The 19571-nt window shown below is 46.9% G+C and overlaps 2 protein-coding genes across 4 annotated transcripts; both read left to right on the forward strand.

Annotated features, from left to right (window-relative positions):
* The first annotated feature begins 866 nt into the window (after positions 1 to 866).
* DEPDC1 (DEP domain containing 1) lies at positions 867 to 11949 on the forward strand. 3 transcript variants are annotated; one of them, XM_065737168.1, is made up of 12 exons: positions 867 to 916; positions 2143 to 2408; positions 2889 to 3033; positions 4625 to 4743; positions 5140 to 5270; positions 5569 to 5616; positions 6068 to 6208; positions 6674 to 7528; positions 8163 to 8335; positions 9223 to 9399; positions 9673 to 9858; positions 11699 to 11949. In XM_065737168.1, the coding sequence occupies exons 1-12, from the start codon at positions 875 to 877 to the stop codon at positions 11837 to 11839; spliced, it is 2424 nt and encodes an 807-aa protein (XP_065593240.1). In that variant the 5' UTR covers positions 867 to 874; the 3' UTR covers positions 11840 to 11949. The 3 variants fall into 3 exon arrangements, with proteins under 3 accessions (XP_065593240.1, XP_065593248.1, XP_065593254.1); XM_065737176.1 differs by having other exon boundaries at positions 5572 to 5616; XM_065737182.1 differs by lacking the exon at positions 6674 to 7528.
* Positions 11950 to 13757: 1808 nt separating this feature from the next.
* On the forward strand, positions 13758 to 19192 carry RPE65 (retinoid isomerohydrolase RPE65). Its single transcript, XM_065745980.1, has 14 exons — positions 13758 to 13824; positions 14247 to 14329; positions 15025 to 15175; positions 15647 to 15754; positions 15834 to 15975; positions 16086 to 16233; positions 16305 to 16386; positions 16670 to 16802; positions 16881 to 17020; positions 17300 to 17429; positions 17880 to 17994; positions 18088 to 18182; positions 18284 to 18395; positions 18966 to 19192. Exons 1-14 carry the CDS (start codon positions 13814 to 13816, stop codon positions 19115 to 19117), a joined length of 1602 nt encoding a protein of 533 aa, XP_065602052.1. The 5' UTR covers positions 13758 to 13813; the 3' UTR covers positions 19118 to 19192.
* Positions 19193 to 19571: the final 379 nt, after the last annotated feature.

Consider the following 19571-nt stretch of genomic DNA (forward strand, 5'->3'; position numbering starts at 1 on the left):
AAAACATACATGCACCCAGTATCAGTTTCCAAGTTGAATAAAAGCAAATGCTTTGAGGGGAAGAACGGAAAAACAAGAGTAATATATTTTCTTCTGAAGCATCTTGCTCTAAGCAACAGTGAAAGATAGGCTTGATCAAATACATACACAGTTCACTGGCAGTTTAGGCACTGCTGAGGGCTTTTCAGGATGTAATTTCTACAAATGGTAAAAAAGAGCAATGGAGTAGTGGCTAGCCTTCCCAGTCCGAAGGTGCTGTTAGTAGATGCAAATTAAAACTTGAAATTAGATCCATTTGATGCCTTGTCCCCACAATCCATGTGTACTGTGTGTCTGTACTCCTTCAAGACAAATGCAGATTGCTTTTGTTACCAACATCTGTACGCCTTTATGTTTTAAAATTACCTTGAAATTTTAAATGAACTCCACTCATTTTTGTTTTACTTCTACTGTAACCAGCGGCAGATGACACCAACATCAAACAGTTACGACGGAGGATGAGGGGAAAGGGAACAGTGCTCTCTTTTCCCATTACTTCGCCTCACGTGCCCGCAGAGCTTCACGTGCCGTCATTTTTCCCTAAGCAGGGAAACCTGCAGGCAACAGGAGACTTGAAACTGAACTGTGAGAGCAGGAACCTTATAAAATACGGCGAAAGCCGCGCAGTTACGGGGCTCGCGCGTTTAGGACTTTTTCTCCCTCCATCCCCGCCCCGCGCTCGGGGAGGATCGCACCGCCCTCTGAGGGGAGGTGCCGCTCCCGCCTCCGCCTGTAGGCGGCGCTGCAGCCCGCCCGCCCCCGGCGCGCAGCCAATCAGCGGCCGCGCCGCAGATTCAAACCGTGCGGCGGTTGGGCTGCGCCCCTGGGGGCAGCGATGGAGCGGCGCCCGCCGGGGCCGTACCGCGCCACGGAGCTGGTGAGCACGCCAGGCCGGGGAGGGGGGCTGGGATCCGGCCCGGCTGTGGGGCTGTGTCGCGGCCGTGGGGGTGAGATGCCGCACTCGTAGCGGCCCCCCACCCCAGGGTGGCACGCTCGGGTTCGGTAGTAGCGCTGTTGGAAGGGCCCTCTGAATGCGGACCGCCGCAGCTCCGTGGCTGCTCAGGGCCCCGTCCCTGACCTCGGGGCTGTCTCTTCAGGTGCTGAGTGCCGTTGTGTCTCTACTGAGTGATTTATTGTAAGCGTTAGTATTCGTTAACACATTGGGTTGGCTGACACGTCGGCAGGCTGTGCTGCCATTCAGCAAGACCTGCATAGGATGGAGAGCTGGGCAGTAAGAAACAGCATGAGGTTTAACAAAAGCAAGTGTAGAGTCATGCACCTAGGGAGGAATAATTGCATGCAGCAGTACAAGCTGGGGATGAGCTGCTGGAGAGGAGCTCTGCAGAGAGGGACCTGGGTGTCCTGGTTTAGACAGGTTGACCGTGAGCCAGCAGTGTGCCCTCATGACCAAGAGGGCCAATGGTATTCTGGGATGCATTAAAAAGAGCATGGCCAGAGCAGGTCAAGGGAGGTGATCCTCCCCCTCTGCTCTGCCCTGGTGAGGCCTCACCTGTAGTACTGTGTCCAGTTCTGGGCTCCCCAGTATAAAAAAGACGGGGATCTCCTAGAAAGAGTCCAGCAGAGGGCCACAAAGATGGGGAAGGGCCTGGAGGATCTCCCCTATGAAGAAAGGCCGAGTGAACTGAGTCTGTTCAGCCTTGAGAAAAGACTGAGAGGGGACCTGATCCAGGTTTATAAATATCTGAGGTGTGGGGGACAAAGTGGAGAAGCCAGACTCTTTTCAGCAGTGTGTGGAGACAGGACAAGGGGAAACGGACAGAAACTGCAGCACAGAAGGTTCTGCACGAATGTGTGCAAGAACTTCTTTACGGTGAGGGTGAGGAGCACTGGCACAGCTGCACAGGGGGGTGTGGGGTCTCCTTCTCTGGCGATTTTCAAGACCCACCTGGATGCCTACCTGTGCGACCTGGTGTAGGGAACTGCTTTGGCAGGGGGGTTGGACTCGATCTCTTGAGGTCCTTACGATTCTGTGAACCTGGCTTTACTTCGACGATTATTTCCACAACCATATTTAGCCACAGTTTATTGTCCTCATCTTTCAGCTTTAACCTTCTGTCCCTCACTGTTTTGTTTCCTGTGCAGTGGAATGAAATCACGAGGTATTTCCGAGCCGGCATGCCGCTGCGGACACACAGGCAGCACTTCAGAAAGTATGGGAGCTGCTTCACTGCCTCAGAAGCTGTGGACTGGCTGCACGAAGCACTGAGGAGCAGCAGTAACTTTGGGCCCGAAGTGAGCAGGCAACAGACTGTGCAGCTGTTAAGAAAGTTCCTCAAGAATCACATAATTGAAGATGTCAAGGGAAGGTGGGGATCAGAAAACTTAGAAGACAACAGTGCACTGTACAGGTACTGAAGTGAAAAGCAGTGGTGAGCGCTCTTTAGGTTGACCAGTTGGGTCAAAAACAATTAACAGAATTCTCCTCAACTGTTTTGCAGTATATATATCCTGCTTACTGAAAGCTGTGTTCATGCTTCTGTCTGTCCAGTTTTTTCCTTGACATGTGTGTTACATGCAAGGGCTTCAGAGGGGACACAAAGCTATCCTTTTCTAGTAGTGCTGTGGTACTGATGGCCCTCACTTCTCTAAGTCTGATCTCAGTGCTGTATGAATAGCTCAGCTATCTCCCACTTGACTGGGGCATTAAGAAGAATATCCCCAAGTGAACTTATAATATTAATGTTGGAACAATGTTCTAAGGAAAAAAGCAATCTGCGATTTTAATTCCCTGTATCTTTTCACAGTCTCATCACATTGTGCTTCTGGTAAATGACTGCTTGTATTTTTTTAAATTCTAAATACATTTAACATCTTTCCTTTAATTCCAGGTTTCCTTCAACCTCCCCAGTTAAACCTCTACCATCTTCACGTCAACAAAATGAAAACTTGGAAACCTTCTCTAGAGACAGGCTTCTTAAGCTGCCACATTTATCGAGGAGAACTCCTAAAAAGCATCAATTACTGACATCTCTGGTAGTAATGTGTTTCTTACATATTTTTAGTTGCCATGTATTTCCGTTGTCTTCAAAAAGCAAAACCAGAAACCCATACTGGCTAGTAGCAGTCATCCTCTAGGGATGCAGTTGTGTCACATTTCCTTGTAACTGAAGGAATAAGTTAAGTTCTTCTAGACAGCAGGACAGAACATTTGTATAGATTGACAGGAAGACAGTTTTATAATGAAGTACCCTGATTATGTGTGCTGTTTCTCTTCTTGCATGTGCAAGAAGATTTAATTGATAATCAATAAATATTCAAGCAGAATTTCTATATGTAAAATATGCAGAAATGCAGAATGTGTAAAATAGGCAGAACTGTAACATAGTACATCTATGCATTAATTCTTCAACTCCCAGTACACTACATGGTGTCATGATGTTGAGTATCAGTAATATAACAGAAATCATAAAACCATGACAGAAATGCAGGATGCACATAGAAGGGATTGTTCTTTTGGTAAGAAGACGTTTAAGTACTCTTTAAATCTACGCAAAGCTTTCTCTTCCTCAATTTAATGGCACTAGGTTTGTTGGAAGGAAGGTGGGGGGAGTGTTCTTCATGCTGATGCATTATCTAGATGCAAGGGAAGATTACTTGTCACCTCCACCCCTCAGTCGCAGTCTTGGAGCTGTTTTTGAATGATTCTGGCATTGAGTAGAGTTTACATTGGGTTTAATTGGGCATCTAATCCTGTCAGTATGGGAGGCTTTTTGTTTTCTTATTGATTCTGAATTTGGGCTTGCTGAGTGTGGAATTCTCCCTGGTTATAATATTTCCCAGCACTGGGAAGGCTGGAAGGTGGAGCTTTACAAATGAGTGGTACGATACATTCTCAGTGAAACTTCAGTTCTGTGTTTTTTTCACAAAAGGCACACCTTTGCTAACTGTTCTGCTTTTGCAAAAAGTTGCATGATTTTCCCATTTATTTTTTCAGATTAGTGTGTGTACACCCATGTTAAAGATGGATCCTTTGCTTACTCACACATTAAGTTTGCTGTGTACTTTAAATGACTGCCTCCTGAAGGGTGTGCATCTGTGGGGAAAATAACTCCCAATGATGGTACTCCACAAAGAGATAGTATAGGGGATGGTATATTTTAAGTAGTTCTATATAAACAGTATACAAATAATACAAAGAGAAGATGGCTTACCTTTATGATGACAAGGCTCACAGGGGACTCCACGTGGGAGGGATCTCCAAGAAGAGATCCTTCCCTGGTGGTGGTCAGCCCTTAAATGGGGTTTGGGAGAGGTGGAGCCAGGCTCCACCCCTTCCAATCACACAGGTGTATCACCTCCACCTGTGGCCCCATGGCTGACTCGGTGCTCACCTCAGGTGACCAATCAATGGTTCAGGTTGTGATTCAGCAGTTCCCATACAGCATCTTCATGCATAGTGTTGATTTTGGCTTTCTGAGTGCGTGTGCTCATGTTTCAATGCTGGCATGGTTAAGGTTATTTGCTGAATCTTTTGGAATGTAGTGTTCTTCACAAAGAGCAGTGCTTGTTCCTCTTAGAGGCTTCTTTACCTCTAGTATAACATGCATAAACTGCTCACTTTCAGGAAAATGTGGAGAAAACAAAACTGGATAAAACAACAGAAAATAAAGAGGATGCACTGCACAGGAAGGAAGTAAGCCAGGAATATGTGCAAGAAACTTGGAGAAATATCATTTTAATACAGTAAGTAAGAAACTGCAGGAAGTACCTTCCCTGCCTATGTACATGCATTTTGTTTACAACAGCCCAATGAAGATTTTGACTTCCAAAGGTTTTTTTTTACTTTTTAAGAATAAAGGTGAATATTTTGACTATTATTTATGTTTTCCTGGGTGTTTCTGAACATTCTCTTTTGTATTTAAGAGAAGTATTGCTTGTGTTGAGTTATATTTTAACCCCACAGCTGTTCTTTCTTGTCCCTACTCATTGTTTTTTGGTGCTTGTCTCAAGAACAAGCATGTCCTCAAATCAATTAAACAAGCAACTCTTGTTTGAATGGATGCAAAGATCTTGTTTTGGTTTTGTTTGTTTTTTACTAACAAACTTCTTAAACAGAATCTGTTTTCTTCCTCCCTACAGTTTGCAAACCATTTTAGGCCTCACCTCCTTGGAAGAAGTTCTGCAGCCAACACAGATAGTTCCTGAGTATGTCATGTACAATATGACACACACAAGCAAGCATGGTGTTGTTATTTTGCAGAACAAATCTGGTAAGATTTTCCTAGCTTTGCTTAAAATTTCTGGGTTGTGTAATTACAAGAAAGGTAGTAATTGATTATGGTAATATAATTCATAATGAGGCTTTTATACTTCTCTAATTTAGAGTACATTTCAGTATGTTTGTCTAGAAGGTCTTGTGGGTGTATTACACTAATTCTAAGTATGTATATACGTGTAGTAGTGTTTAAAGTTAGTCTTAAATTATGCCTACTGTATTTAATACCTGTGTGTTATTGTTTGTATTAAGTCTTTAGTATTCTGTATAACTAATGCACTTATTTATTTTAGAAGACCTCCCCCACTGGGTGTTGTCAGCTATGAAGTGCCTTGCATACTGTAAGTAATGCAGAGCTTTTAGGTTCCAGAAATTGACTGTGAGAGCTGAAAGGGAAACACTCCCAAGTGTTAAGATCAATTGTGAATTTTATTTTCAAACTCCCTGTGGGAGGGTTGGCATCACTGTAGTTTGGAGATGAAGGGAGATGTTAAGAGTTTGTGAATGTTTTTGATGAGTAATATATAAAGGGCATAAATGAGTTTTCACTTTCTGTACTGGTGCAGAACAGCCTGCTGAAAACGAGCAGAACTCCTCAGTGGATACAGAAAACATTTTACACTGCTTCTGCTTACAAATGATGTAGTGCTGAACTGAACAAATGACATGTGTTGCTGGCATGATTCTTCTCTTGTGAAACAGTTATTCCTACAGGAACAAACTTTCTCAATTCTCTTCAAAAAAAAACCAGCGTAAATGAATACTGAATGTCCATTCTTCACCTCTTTTTAGGGCCCAGAAATAATGATATGAGCCAGCCAACTTACAGTGGATTTGAACGGGATGTCTTCAGAACAGTTGCAGATTATTTTGTCAATCTCCCTGAACCATTACTTACTTTTGAATACTATGAACTTTTTGTTAATATTTTGGGTATGTATGAATTTAGAAATAACAGGGTGAGTTATAAGTTTATATCAACTTGGGGAAGAATACATCTGTAACTCAAAGTGAATCTTGACCCCATTAATCTGTATGGCAGCTCGAATCTGAGGATTACCTTCAATGCTGTCGTTCTGTATTGCATCAGTAATTGAAATGCAGTTGCAACTCATTCTGTGCAGATTACTGCCTGAGATAACTTTCTAAATGTTCAGTAACCACAATTTAAAAACACATGCTCATCTTTGTCCCTCACTTTTGCAGTCTATTGGCATTCTTTATTTTTGCATGTTGGTTGCAAGTGATTGCTTGGGGATTGAGCTCATTTTGTTCTTTTATTTCACTAACTACTTAGTGTCTTATGTTGTCTTCTGTTCAGTTTGCAGCTACTTTTCTTTCTGAACTTGTTTGCCTTCATATCACTTGCATCTTAATTTATATTTCATTTTCTGATAGTTATGTGTGGCTTCATCACAATTCCAAATATATGCAGTGGAAAACATTCTGTCCGAGATGAGGCACGTGACCAGCAGCCTTCAAAACTTCTTCACTTGAACTCTTTCAAGTCAACTGAATGTCTTCTTCTAAGCCTACTTCGCAAAGAGCCAAAGGGAAAGGAGGAGGAATGTGAAGCTTCCTGGAAATCTTCTTCAGAAGAGTTAGCTGTTCAAAGAAGGAAATTGCAGCAGTGTAAGCTGACAAGTAAACAAGGCAGTGCTGACAGTCTCATAGGAGGAAGCTGTCAGAATCTTTCAGGTTTCAGGAAGGAACAAGATCTACCTCTAGCATTTAAGACTAGATGCTACTCTTTGGAAAGAATTGGGAACGCTGCCTCTAGAGTATGTAATAAAGGAGAATCAGATTCCCTCAGGAAAACTGATGTCTTGAGCACAAGAAATGAGAAACAATTGCTACTGTATGAAAACAAGGCTGATCCTGTGTTAGAGTTTGGTTTTGATAACGGGTACCAAAAACAAACTGATGGTTCAAAGAGACTGTCTGCCCCAGCTCTTCAGGATAGAGAGCTATCTGATGAAAAGCTGAAATCAAAGCAAATATGCAGGTCTCAGAGTTTACTTGGCAACAGGCACTCCAAAAGTTGCACTAGCATCAATGTCCCAGTTGCTGAAATCACGGTGAAGCCGAGGTCTCAACTTTGTGGGCAAGGAAGGCCAAACACCTCAGTGGCTGCTTCAGTGGGCACCAGGACTGAGGTTTCTGATATCACCATCAATAAGAGACTCTGCAGAAGTACCATAGGACTTTCAGAATGCTCTTTTGCTCACTCCTATATGTTGACTGGCACGCAAAGTAAGATGGCTTTACAAAGCATGTTGTATTGGCTTATTGTGTTGACTAACTAATCTCTGCTTCCTTACTTTCTTTGGCACGGTTAATAATTGTTTGTATCTATATAACATAAGGGCTTAAAAGAGTTGCTGAGTTGTAGCATTTAAAAGTGTTTTCATAGCTCTGTTAACAAATGAGTGTTATATTTGGATTCTCAAATTGGATTTGTCAGAATCTTCCTGTTCAGGTAAGTGATGCTGCTTCTGACCTCGATGCTGTCTGAAGAATGACCTGCACAGCCCTGCCTCTTGGAGGTGTCTTTCTGCAGTGTTTGAAACACGCTTACTGGGAATGCTTTCAGAAATAGCATTACGGTTTTATCTCAATTGTACTATGGCCTTAATTGCACAAGCAGTTTGGAATAACGAAGCAAACTGGGGATACCCCCCCACACTCACACACGCACACAGAAACCCCACATAACATTGATCTACAGTGCTATAGCTGATTGATTGCTACGAAAATGAAACATGGATTATGAAAAGGAGGTGTAGATTCCCTTCACTGGGGGGGGGGGAATTATTTTACTGGTTGAAAAGTATCTTGAAAGCTCATTCAAATCTGAATGACAACTGCATTTACGATCAACTTGTAGATCTCCTTCAGCCTCACTTGGAAAGGGTGGCTGTTGAGGCACTGCAGATATGCTGTTTGCTGCTTCCACCAGCAAACCGCAGGAAGATGCAGCTCCTGATGCGCATGATCTCTCGGATCAGCGGGAACGTGGACATGCCGCGGCTGCACGACGCCGTGGGCACGCGCTCTTTGGTGAGAACTGCGACTGCTGTGCATTACTGCTTCAGGATTGCTGAGGGAGTGCTGAGGATACTGGCAGTAATCAGGGCGTGAGTGGCACTGGCTGACTGCAATAAGTGGTGTTAATGAGCACGTTCTTTGACTCTGAGTGTACAACAAATCTAACTTGAGGGAAGCGTTTTCGTGTCCCCATACTGATATGTTTCAAATATAGATATAGCTTTTGTTTGTTAGGGGAGAGTAATAATTTCTCAAAAGAATGGAAATGATTCTTCAGTCTGATTTCTCAATCAACTGCAGTTTAAGATAAACACTGCTGCCAGCACTTTTTAATGGACAACCTATACTGAGCTAAATATGTATAGTTGAAGTTATGACATCTTCCATCCTAGAGAAGAAGGAAGATTTTGTATAGTGAGCTTATAGGCTTCTGGGTTGGCAAGTAAGTTTTTCCTGGATTGACCCAAGCTGTTTGTCTTAATTTGTACCAAATAAGATTAAACAATGTCATCTGCACGTGCCAGTTTAAAATAAGACTGCTGAAAGCTGGAAATAAGAAAACTTAAAAGCCAAAGGTATTTCAAACTGACTGATGTCACGGGCAACTTTAGAGTCAGCCTACCCTTCTGCCATCCCATGTGGCTCAAGACCACTAGCATCTTTTACAGTAATATCTTTTAAGAAATATATTTTAGACTTGAACTCTTTTGTACTGAACAGTGGTTTATGGGTTTATTTTTTCCTCTTCTGAAGTAATCACCTCTTCTGAAGTAATCACCTCTCCTTCTCTTGGGCAGGAGACTGCAATGAAAGTTGTCATTGGGTTCATGGTGTGACTGTGTAGAGTGGAGGGCAAATCCCCCAGCTGCACATACTAACCATCTGCTAAACACTTCTAGATGATCCAGACCTTTTCTCGATGTGTGTTATGCTGTGCAGAAGAAGTAGATCTTGATGAGCTGCTTTCTACACGATTAGTTTCATTTCTAATGGACCACCAACAGGAAATATTCAAAGTACCAACTTACCTGCAGGTTGCAGTGCAAGATCACATAGAATATGTGAAGATGGCTCAGGTTGGTGGCATAACAGAAGTTTGGGTACCTTTGCTGACTGCAGGGTACTGGTTGCTTACGTGGGTTGGATGAGAACTGCAGATAAAAGCACAGTACATTCAATGCAAACTTGTTTTAAGCTGTTGGTGCAGTCGTAGGCATCAGCTACTTTGCAACCCTTGCAACTTGTGGTGTTGCTGTAAGTTAATATGCTTGGATGTTAAATGTGGGAGCTCCTTACCAAAACAGGGCATCATTTGACTCTGAAGACACTTTCTTTGATTTTTATTGCAGTGCAAATATCCAAGGGAAGAAATTTGTGCCATATTACCAACCTATTCATACTGTGAGCGAATAACCCCTCAGGAGTTTGAAGAACAAAGGGTTTCTACCTCTCAAGCTGCTGTGGCAGAGTTGTTAGAGAACATCATTAAAGATAAGAACTTATCTGTAAAAGAGAAAAAGAAGAAGTTAAAACAGGTAAGGAACTTGTTGGGTATTGAGCAATGCTGGAAAGACCTGTGTGAGGAGAGGAGCTCAGTCATGAGACACCAATCAGAGCACGAGCAGATGATGGAGAAAATGCCTCTTATATAAGGAGCACTGAGTCTGCTGTTGTTTTGGGTTGTATGGTATGGTTCTCTTTTGAGAACATGTCTGAAACAGCATTTGATACTGAACAGTGATGCTCAGTGACTCAAAAACAGCAGAAAACTTTTGTAAGACACTCCCTGTTCTGTGATTCTGTATTAAGGTGTTGTACTGGCTGCACAGATTGTCATTCAAATGACAGATTTGTCTCCTATTAATTTTATGCAAGTGGTGGGGTTTTTTTCCTTTAAAAGGTCAAGCTCAATCTATTCACAATTCTGAAACATTCTTTTCTGTGGAATTAGCTTTGTTTTGTAACTTGTATTTTAATTGAGATTATCTGGCATTTCTATGGCCCACTAACAACGTGTTGCCTAATACTAAAGCTGAAGCGCAGCAGTTCTGGCAGGATTTAATACTGGAGGTTTTTTCTTTTTGAGAAAACCTTTGGCAAGTGTCTCTGACCAATTGAATTGTATTGTACTTGTCCTAGAATCTCCTAAGCAAGTCTTGTGACTTAAATTTGAACAAGCAGCTTTTCAAAGCAAGCACGTTTGTTCTGATGCCCCTTCCAGCACAGCCTCTGCAGCACTGACTTCCACACGTGTTGTGAGAGCTTCATTTTCCAGGAGCAGACTTCAGGAGCCTGGCCTGTTGTCACATTCATGGGAACGTCCTGCATGCAGAAGAGAGCAGTTAATTACAGTTGATTTAAACCTAAACTTCTGAGTAAGCAAGCAGTAAGAAGTGATGCACAGCAGCACTTCAAGCAGGTGAAGCAGGAAGGAAATAAACTAAAATATTCAGACAGTAAAACCTGAATTATATGTTTATATTTGTTGTGAGTTCCCATCAGAATCCAAAAGCAGCTTATGCAGTAAGGGCCGTGTATTAGCTGAGTTTGTGTCAAACCCTGCAGCATAGCTGTCTCACAGCTGTGCTAGCTGTGCTGGGATAGTGAGCAATGTGATAAATCTCAGCTCTTTGGAGTGATTACACACAGTTATATGCTTTGAACTGGGAAAAGCCAAATGCATGCCCCTTCCTAGGGTTGCTGCATCCAACCTACATCAACATCAGAAGTCACAGAGGGTGTCATAATTTTCAGTAGGCTGTAAATTCTACTGAAGACTCCTGATCAGCCTTTTGGAAGAAAACCAAGGATGCCACCAAAATCTGAACCCAGGCATTTCTATGCATCCCTGAAAAATAACTCCTCCAGTGAAGTAGTTCTCTCTCTTGAGAACACCTTCAGAATCTACTGATGTTAACTTCTGTTTGGTGAAATGTGTTCATCACTGTGGGTTTTTTGAAAGGCGGTTGTCCAAGCATATCCAACATACATAGCCATGTGACAGCATAACTGTTACTGAGTTGTCAATGTCATCACAAGCAACTGCCATTTCAAATGGAGATAAGGGCAGGTGGTCACTGCTTGGAAATGGAATGGTGCAGTGTCTGTTGGAAGGGCTGTTCTGGTCACAGCAGTTAAAAACCATGGGAATAAGTTGAATTTTCTCATTTCAGCAGAAGATGGAGGTCTGACAAAACCCCTTAGTCACTGTTAATCACTTGAGCTCAGAGACACTTAAACTGATAGCCTTGCTCTTCCTGCTGACCTGTGTCTGTACTCAGTGACCTGTGTTTGTATCCTGCACAGCTGGGTTATGTGTGGTTTTGTTTTGTTTTTTCTGTGGCATCTGGTTTAATGTTTTCTTGCGTTTTCTAGTTTCAGAAGGAATATCCTCTGATATACCAGAACAGATTTCCCACTACAGAAAACGAAGCAGTGCTGTTTGAGAACAAACCCACCATCAAACAGCCCATGCTCAGCATAAGAAAACCAAAGCTTCGCAGCCTGAGATATTAAGGTCAGCTGCATTGTTCCCTGTGAGTGCGGATGAGGGATGGACCAAGGCTGCTTGGGATGGGAATCTGCAGTGGCTGTGCAGGTAGAAGGAAGGGATGTTTACATGAACACTATGCTGACAAGTGCCAAAATAACTTTTTTTTTTTTTGGAGGTTACTTTTAAATTACTTCCAAGAAAGGAGTAAATATTTCTGTTTACAATTTAATCAATATATTGTTCTCAACAAAATAAATGTGAGAATGAAGCTACTAATAACCAAAAATATATATATGGTTTTCATATGGGAATTATTGATATGCACACTGTAATGTTTGCCATGTCTGTTCAGGAGTTGGTGCCATGAATTACAGTCTGTGTGCACTCAGTTGTTAGTTTGGTGTGAATAAGTGCCTTCTTTGTGTTTAAAGACAAGTATTTTGAGACAATGAAGTTGAGTTTGGAACTAAACTAAAACTTGTTATTTCTAATGGGGTGGGAATTCACCAGGAAGGAGTCATCTGGCTCCTCACGATGTTTCCTCTTATCTGAAGCTTTTTTAATATATTTTTATTTATATTAAAGTGTGCTGTATATTTGTGATGCTTTCCTGGGATGTTTATTTTGGATGTAGTGATGCATTTCTCAAACAGCAGTGGGTAATAGGTGATGGGGCAGTGACCAGGATCCCAATACACTGCATTCCCTGTTCTGATTCCAGAATTAGGAAGTGGACCTGTGTTAGAATGGCTGTGAGAGAGCAGCTTGAAGCTGTGCTAAAGAAGGCTCCAACTTAGCATAAAGGCAGGAACAAACACAATCCTAAAACATGCCAGGTTCTGCCTGACTCTGGTGTTCAGTGGTGTCTGAGGGAACTCTGCTTCCCTGTATTATCATCCATCCAAGGAAGGGAGTGTTCCTGGTTGTCATCCAGGAGCAGAACTGCAGGGGCTGGAAGGGATCTCCAAAGCTCACAGAGTCCAGCCCCCTGCCAGAGCAGCTCCACAGGTAGGCAGCTCCAGGGCTCCATCACCCACTCCATAACACGATTATCTGCTGCTTGAGTACAGCTGTGATCTGAAAACAGTGATCAGAGGGATGCCTGCTCGTCTTGCATTCACCAGGGAAGAAAACACGTTCCACTGTGGCTGCGCCTGCACACACTGCTAATGAGGGCTGTGCACTGTGCAGCTCAGCAAAGGTTTCGTTTGGCTCTGCTCCCTCTGCTCTGAGAAGGGAGTTTGGTGTGAGCAAAGGGCTCTGGGCTGCTCCTCAGCTTCCACTCTTACAAAAGCCCACGCACTTGTGTGTATGCACTGTGGCTTTTTAACTTGTTTTCATGTGAGAATTAAGCTCGTGTGAACTTGTTTAGTCTGCTGTTTTGAAACGCCTTAATTTGGTTTGAGTGTTCTGGTTCACTGCAAGTAGATTTATTTGGAAAACATGTGAAGCTGAAACGTTGCTGGGCACTGAGCAGCTCCCACTGCCACCTCGGGCTGGGGGTCACCATCCCTGGGGGTGTTCGGAGCTGAGGGGATGTGGGTGGTGGGATGGGGGTGGGCTGGGGGAGCTCAGAGGGCTTTTCCAACCTGAAGGGCTCCGTGGCTGTAGGGGAGAGGAGGAAGGTGGTGCTGGTGGCTCTGGGTATGGCTGCTGTCACCTGGCTTCTCAGGATGGGGACACAGTGACTGCGGTGGAGAGCTGAGGTGAAGTGCAGCTCTTGTTCCTCTTTTTTGTTTTTGTTGTTAATGGTTATTTTGCTTTGTAATCCCTTCTGCTTGGGAAGAATTTAGGTCTCCAAAAAAAAAACCCTCAAAGCTGCTTTTCGTGGCAGCAGCAAGACAAAGCCTCGCGAGGTGCTGGGAGGATTTGGAGCTGAAAGCCACCTCTGTTCCAGTGCTGAGCCCATCGGCTGCAGGCAGCTCCCAGGTCTCCTTCCTGCACCCCCATAAAAACCCTCACACAGCTCCGGGAGCCTCAAATCCTGCACCAAGACCATGTACAGCCAGTGAGTGCAGCCGGGGCTCCCTCCGTGTGGGGCTGGGGTGGGCTGCTCCCTGGGTGGTGAGGTGGGGATGGTGTGGGGATTTCGGGCACCAAGGCGATGGTCCCTTCGTTGGAGGTGTGACTGTGTGCCACACAAACCACGTGCTTTGATAGAGATCAGAATTGGAGCTTAGCAAATAATCATCAGCCGTGTACTCCAAAATGCTTTGCTTAAACCTCTAGTGAGAGGTAAGGTGGATGTCAGCTGTCCCCGCTTTGTCCCTCGTGGACCTCTTGCTGGGGATAGGATGCCTGCTGCCCCACTGCTGCTGCTCCCCCCTCTGTACCCCCATGACCTGCTGTTTGCTGTTATTTCTCCCTGCTCCCCTTGCTGGTTTTTGCTCCACTCGGAAGCTCCCAACCTGGGTCTGGTGTCCCTTGCAGGGTGGAGCACCCCGCGGGAGGTTACAAGAAGCTCTTTGAGACAGTGGAGGAGCTGTCCTCGCCCGTCACTGCCCACGTCACAGGTTTGTGTGCCCTCACTGCCTGCTTCCCTGGGAGCCCCCTCTGTTCTTGGGAGTACCAGGGCCACACAGCCCAGGTCCTGGGACAGGGGTTAAATGAGATCAAGGAAGACATCTGTGATGTGGCTGAGTTGATGTACAGGGAGCAGAGGAAGGACAAAGCAGATGAGTGATCCTTGGTCTTCCATGGACCTTTGTCCTATGGCTCTGTACAGTAAGAAGAGTCCATAGTCCTAAAGACTCATGAAGGGTTTCTCTCTGGAGCAGAGGAGGCTCAGGGCTGACCTCATGGCTCCAACAGCTCCTGGCAGGAGGTTGGGGCGAGGGGGGGTCGGCCTCTGCTCCCAGGGAACAGCGATGGGATGAGAGGTGACGGCCTCACACTGTGCCAGGCAGGGGCAGGCTGGGGGCTGCGGGACATCTCTGCTCCAGAGAGCGCTCAGCACTGCACTGCTCCCAGGGGTGGGGGTCACCGTCCCTGGGGGTGTCCCAGAGCCGTGGGGATGTGGCACTGAGGGACGTGGGCAGTGGTTGGGACTGGGGATCTTAGAAGGCTTTTCCAACCTGAATGATTCGGTGGTTCTAAAAGCATCCACCATCTTTTCTTTGAAAAATGATGATTAAAAAGATGAATAAACACAGGATAAAAAAAAAAATACAAGACAAAACATTTTAACTACGCTGCTGCTGTCCTGCAGGCAGGATCCCCACGTGGCTCAGGGGCAGCCTCCTGCGCTGTGGGCCCGGGCTGTTCGAGGTCGGGACTGAGCCCTTCTACCACCTCTTCGATGGCCAGGCACTGCTGCACAAGTTTGACTTCAAGGAGGGGCACGTCACCTACCACCGGAGGTGGGGGACACGGATGGGAACTGCTGTTCTTTTGGGACCACGTGGAGGAGCTCAGCAGGGATGCCCCCCGAAGCGAGGCACTGGGGCAGGCTGCCTGAGAAGTGGGGGGGCCCCGTCCCCAGAGCTGCCAAGGCCAGGCTGGATGGGGCCTTGAGCAGCCCACGGCAGGGGGCTGGAACTGTTTGGGATGGAGGGTCCCTTCAACTCAGCCATCCTACAGTTCTGTGCATGACAGCTGGAAATAACTAATAACTGCAGCTTTTCCTGCAGTACAGAAATGTTCTGGGAAGATGAGGGCAGTGGGGGCTGCTTGAAGCTGCTGTCACAACGTGCTCCTGGGGGCTGCAGCACTCTGCGTGGTGCAGCACAGCCCTGCTCGCTGCCTGCTGCTGGGCTCACAGAAGTTGTGTGTTTATTCTATTTGCATTGCCTGTTGCATTGGTATGAGTCCCTTAATGTGCCTCCCCCCAGGTTTGTTAGGACAGATGCTTACGTGCGAGCCATGACAGAGAAGAGGATCGTGATAACTGAATTCGGTACCTATGCGTACCCAGACCCATGCAAGAACATTTTCTCCAGGTACTGGGGCCCTGCCAAGCACTGCAGCCTCGTGCTGACCTCGCTGCCGCTGCTGACCCCGCTGCCTTCCTCCACACAGGTTTTTCTCCTACTTTAAAGGGGTGGAGGTCACCGACAACGCCCTCGTTAACGTCTACCCTGTTGGAGAGGATTACTACGCCTGTACGGAGACCAACTTCATAACCAAAATTAACCCAGACACTCTGGAGACAATTAAGCAGGTAGGCTCTGGCAGCGTGCTCCCTCCTCGGGGGCACCTCGCCCCTTCCCCCGGATCACTCACCCTCATCACAGACAGACGGTGCCACGCGTCCCCCTGCTCTGTCCCCAGGTGGACCTCTGCAAGTACGTCTCCGTCAACGGGGCCACCGCCCACCCCCACGTGGAGAACGATGGCACAGTGTACAACATCGGCAATTGCTTCGGGAAGAACTTCTCGCTGGCCTACAACATCATACGCATTCCCCCGCTGCAGGCAGGTCAGTTCCTCGCCCAGCTGGCAGCGCGTGGCTGGGAGCTGCCCCGTGAGCATCCCGCTGCTCCTTTGCAGACAAGGAGGACCCGATGAACAAGTCAGAGGTGGTGGTGCAGTTCCCTTGCAGTGACAGATTCAAGCCCTCCTACGTGCACAGGTAACTCGTGCCAGGCTCAGCTGGCTGCAGCACACCTGCTGAGCTCTGGGTCCCGTGGTGTGCAGCACGCTCGCATCTCAGAGCAGCTGCTTTGGCAAATGAGTGTTCCCTGACAGAGCTCGCTGCTAAAGTGGCAGCAGGACTTGGTTCCGCTTGGCATCAGCAACTAAAGCTAGGGCTGGTACCGGCAGCAGGGTCTGTATCCCTGTAGCACTGAGCTCCGTGTACTGCATCCTGTGGGGCCCCCGTGGGCTCCACGTGCTCTGTGTGCGTTCCCAAACAGCTTTGGCCTGACCCCAAACTACATCGTATTCGTGGAAACCCCAGTGAAGATCAACCTGCTCAAGTTCCTCTCCTCCTGGAGCCTCTGGGGAGCCAACTACATGGACTGCTTCGAGTCCAACGAGACCATGGGGGTAAGCACGAGGTGGCACAGGGCCGGTGCCCACCACCCCATGCCCGCTCAGCGGTGACACCGGCCTGCTGCCTTTCAGGTCTGGCTTCACGTGGCAGAGAAAAAGAAAGGGCGGCTCCTCAATATCAAATACCGGACCTCAGCCTTCAACCTCTTCCATCACATCAACACCTTCGAGGATAACGGCTTCCTCATCGTGGATCTCTGCACGTGGAAGGGGTGGGTGCCTTCACAGATCACTCCTGAGGTCCCCACGGCCCTGGAGCACAACCAGGAGTGGTGACCCCACCACTTCCCCAGGCAGCTGTGCCAATGCTTCCTCCTCAAGGCCTTGCATCAGATGGAAGTGCAGCCATGAGCCGGCCAGGCCCTGTGGCTCCCGGCGCAGCAGAGCAGGGCTCACATCACTCAGCCGAATTTTAGGGAAGCAAAGCAGCCGTTCTGGAAGTCCTTCCTGGCAATGACCACTTTGCTGTCTCTGATCCCATTTCTGTGCAGGTTTGAGTTCGTTTACAACTACCTCTACTTAGCCAACCTCCGAGCAAACTGGGATGAGGTGAAGAAGCAGGCGGAGAAGGCGCCCCAGCCCGAGGCGCGCAGATACGTGCTGCCCCTCCGCATCGACAAGGTACCACGGCCCAGCAGCCAGCCCTGCTCCTGCTCTGCCCACTCACACTGAACTCAGGCTTTTCCTTCCCATAAAAAGGGTTGATCCCTAAAGCAGTGATTTCCAGCTCCGCATTGTGGAGCTTGTCCTCCCTGGATGAGTGTGAGCTGTTCTCTGTCCTGCACCGCTGCTCGAGCAAAGCGTGCAGCCCACAGCCAGCCTCCAACGGCCTTAGTGAGGGTAAAGTTCAGCTAATAAGCACAGCAACGGCAGAAATACAGGCTGGGTTTATCCTGATGGGCAGGCGTTCTTATTACACTAAAAGCTGCTTCAGAGGACAGAAGCATCAACCATTTCTGAGCGTATTTCTATTCTGCAGCTCCACGAGGCTTTGCTGCACGCAGCTAACTTCCATGCAGATGCACTCAAACTTGTTTCTCCATTTGTCTTGGGCATTGTTCTTTGTCCCAGGCTGACACAGGCAAGAACTTGGTCACTCTGCCCTACACGACAGCCACTGCCACGCTGCGCAGTGACGAGACCATCTGGCTGGAGCCAGAAGTGATCTTCTCAGGGCCACGCCACGGTAGGAGGACAGCCCTGAGCCACTGAGGCAGCACGAGCACCACCAGCCCTCCGTGTCCTGCTCATCCTCATGCACGTATCCCTGTTTTTGCAGCCTTTGAATTTCCACAGATCAATTATAAGAAATACGGTGGGAAACCGTACACGTACACGTATGGGCTGGGACTGAATCACTTTGTTCCAGACAGGGTAACTGTCAGGGAAGGGGTGAGGCACATCTTTTGGATGAGCTTTTGCTTAAGGCTAAGTAAGGGCATTTTTGAGATGCGGTCTTATTTCCTTCCCCTTAGCTTTGCAAGCTGAACGTTAAAACAAAGGAGACCTGGGTGTGGCAGGAGCCAGATTCATACCCATCAGAGCCCATCTTCGTTTCCCACCCGGATGCTCTGGAGGAGGACGATGGTAATGAATGATTTTGGCTTGTTAATTGGAGTTGTTTGCAGTCTGAGTCCACTGGCCCCAGGTGTGCTGTTGCGAAGAGCCACCTCCAGTGGGGCACCAGGGCCATGCAGACCACTCCTGCCCTGCTCTGACACTGCTGGTGAGGTTCTGAGGATACAGAAAAATCAGAGCTGAACAAAACATAAGACAAAACCTGTAGGTTCAGATCACCTGTTCTCATTTCCCAGCCTTTTTCCATCAGAAACTACACTAAAAGAATTCTGGATGGCCAAGTTCTGTGAAATTAAACTTGTCTTAAGCCAAGTATGTTTTTACCTGTAAACCCCTCCCCTGTGTGTAGGAGGGTGGGGTGAATTCAGGCTTTGGCTGCGGAGGACATGGAGTTGTGTTCATGCCAAGCACTGCACGCATTTATTCACACATTCCCAGCCCTGAACCTACTCTGGAAGGTGGCAGCACTAGTTTTAAAAGACATCTACTCATTCCCTGAACTCCTCATCCCTGAGCAGGAACAGCAGTGAAGCCAGGAGCCCCTGGCTGTGCTGAGTTCCTGTTTCTGTCCCCTGCCAGGGGTGGTGCTGAGCATTGTGATCAGCCCTGGCTCAGGGCCGAAGCCTGCCTACCTCCTGATCCTGAACGCCAAGGACATGAGTGAAGTGGCCAGGGCTGAAGTGGAGGTGAACATCCCTGTGACCTTCCATGGACTCTTCAAAAGAGCGTGACTGCTCCTGCAGCACGCCGTGCCACGCCTCCCCCAGCTTTGAAAACATGCAGCCTCCATTTGCAGGCGTGCAGAAAGTGACCCTGAAGGAATTTAGGTCATTGATTTGTGTGAGCACTTAGCTGATAGAACTATGGGATGGCTTTGGTTGGAAGGGACCTTACAGCCCTTCCACTTCCAAACCCCTGGCACAGCTTACCCAGCACTGCCCTAACACTGAGGATCTCAGGTCTTGTGCTTATTTCTCAAAATACTTACCCAGACATTTCTCAAATGTACTCCGTGGCCTAATTTCAAAACAAACCACACTAAGAGAAGCTTTCTTTTACAAAGTTAAAGTTTTGCAGATGCAACAGAGAGAGAGATGAAAGCAGCAGCACAGTGTAACTCCAGCCCTGCAGGCACAGCAATGTTACATAGAAGTCAGTGTGCTGTTACTGTTGCATGCTTTGAGA

Source organism: Cyrtonyx montezumae, unplaced genomic scaffold (genome assembly GCF_038088225.1).
Source record: "Cyrtonyx montezumae isolate F1298 unplaced genomic scaffold, pur_monq_1.0 scaffold_1, whole genome shotgun sequence".
Lineage (NCBI taxonomy): Eukaryota > Metazoa > Chordata > Aves > Galliformes > Odontophoridae > Cyrtonyx > Cyrtonyx montezumae.

Excerpts from the sequence above, each read along its gene's own strand:
- DEPDC1 (XM_065737168.1), top strand. The coding sequence starts at position 875 with ATGGAGCGGCGCCCGCCGGGGCCGTACCGCGCCACGGAGCTG. Across the intron at positions 917-2,142 it reads CGTACCGCGCCACGGAGCTG|TGGAATGAAATCACGAGGTA; the intron begins GTGAGCACGCCA and ends TTTCCTGTGCAG. Across the intron at positions 3,034-4,624 it reads ATCAATTACTGACATCTCTG|GAAAATGTGGAGAAAACAAA; the intron begins GTAGTAATGTGT and ends GCTCACTTTCAG.
- RPE65 (XM_065745980.1), top strand. Across the intron at positions 15,755-15,833 it reads TGCAAGAACATTTTCTCCAG|GTTTTTCTCCTACTTTAAAG; the intron begins GTACTGGGGCCC and ends TCCTCCACACAG. Across the intron at positions 17,995-18,087 it reads CTTCTCAGGGCCACGCCACG|CCTTTGAATTTCCACAGATC; the intron begins GTAGGAGGACAG and ends CTGTTTTTGCAG.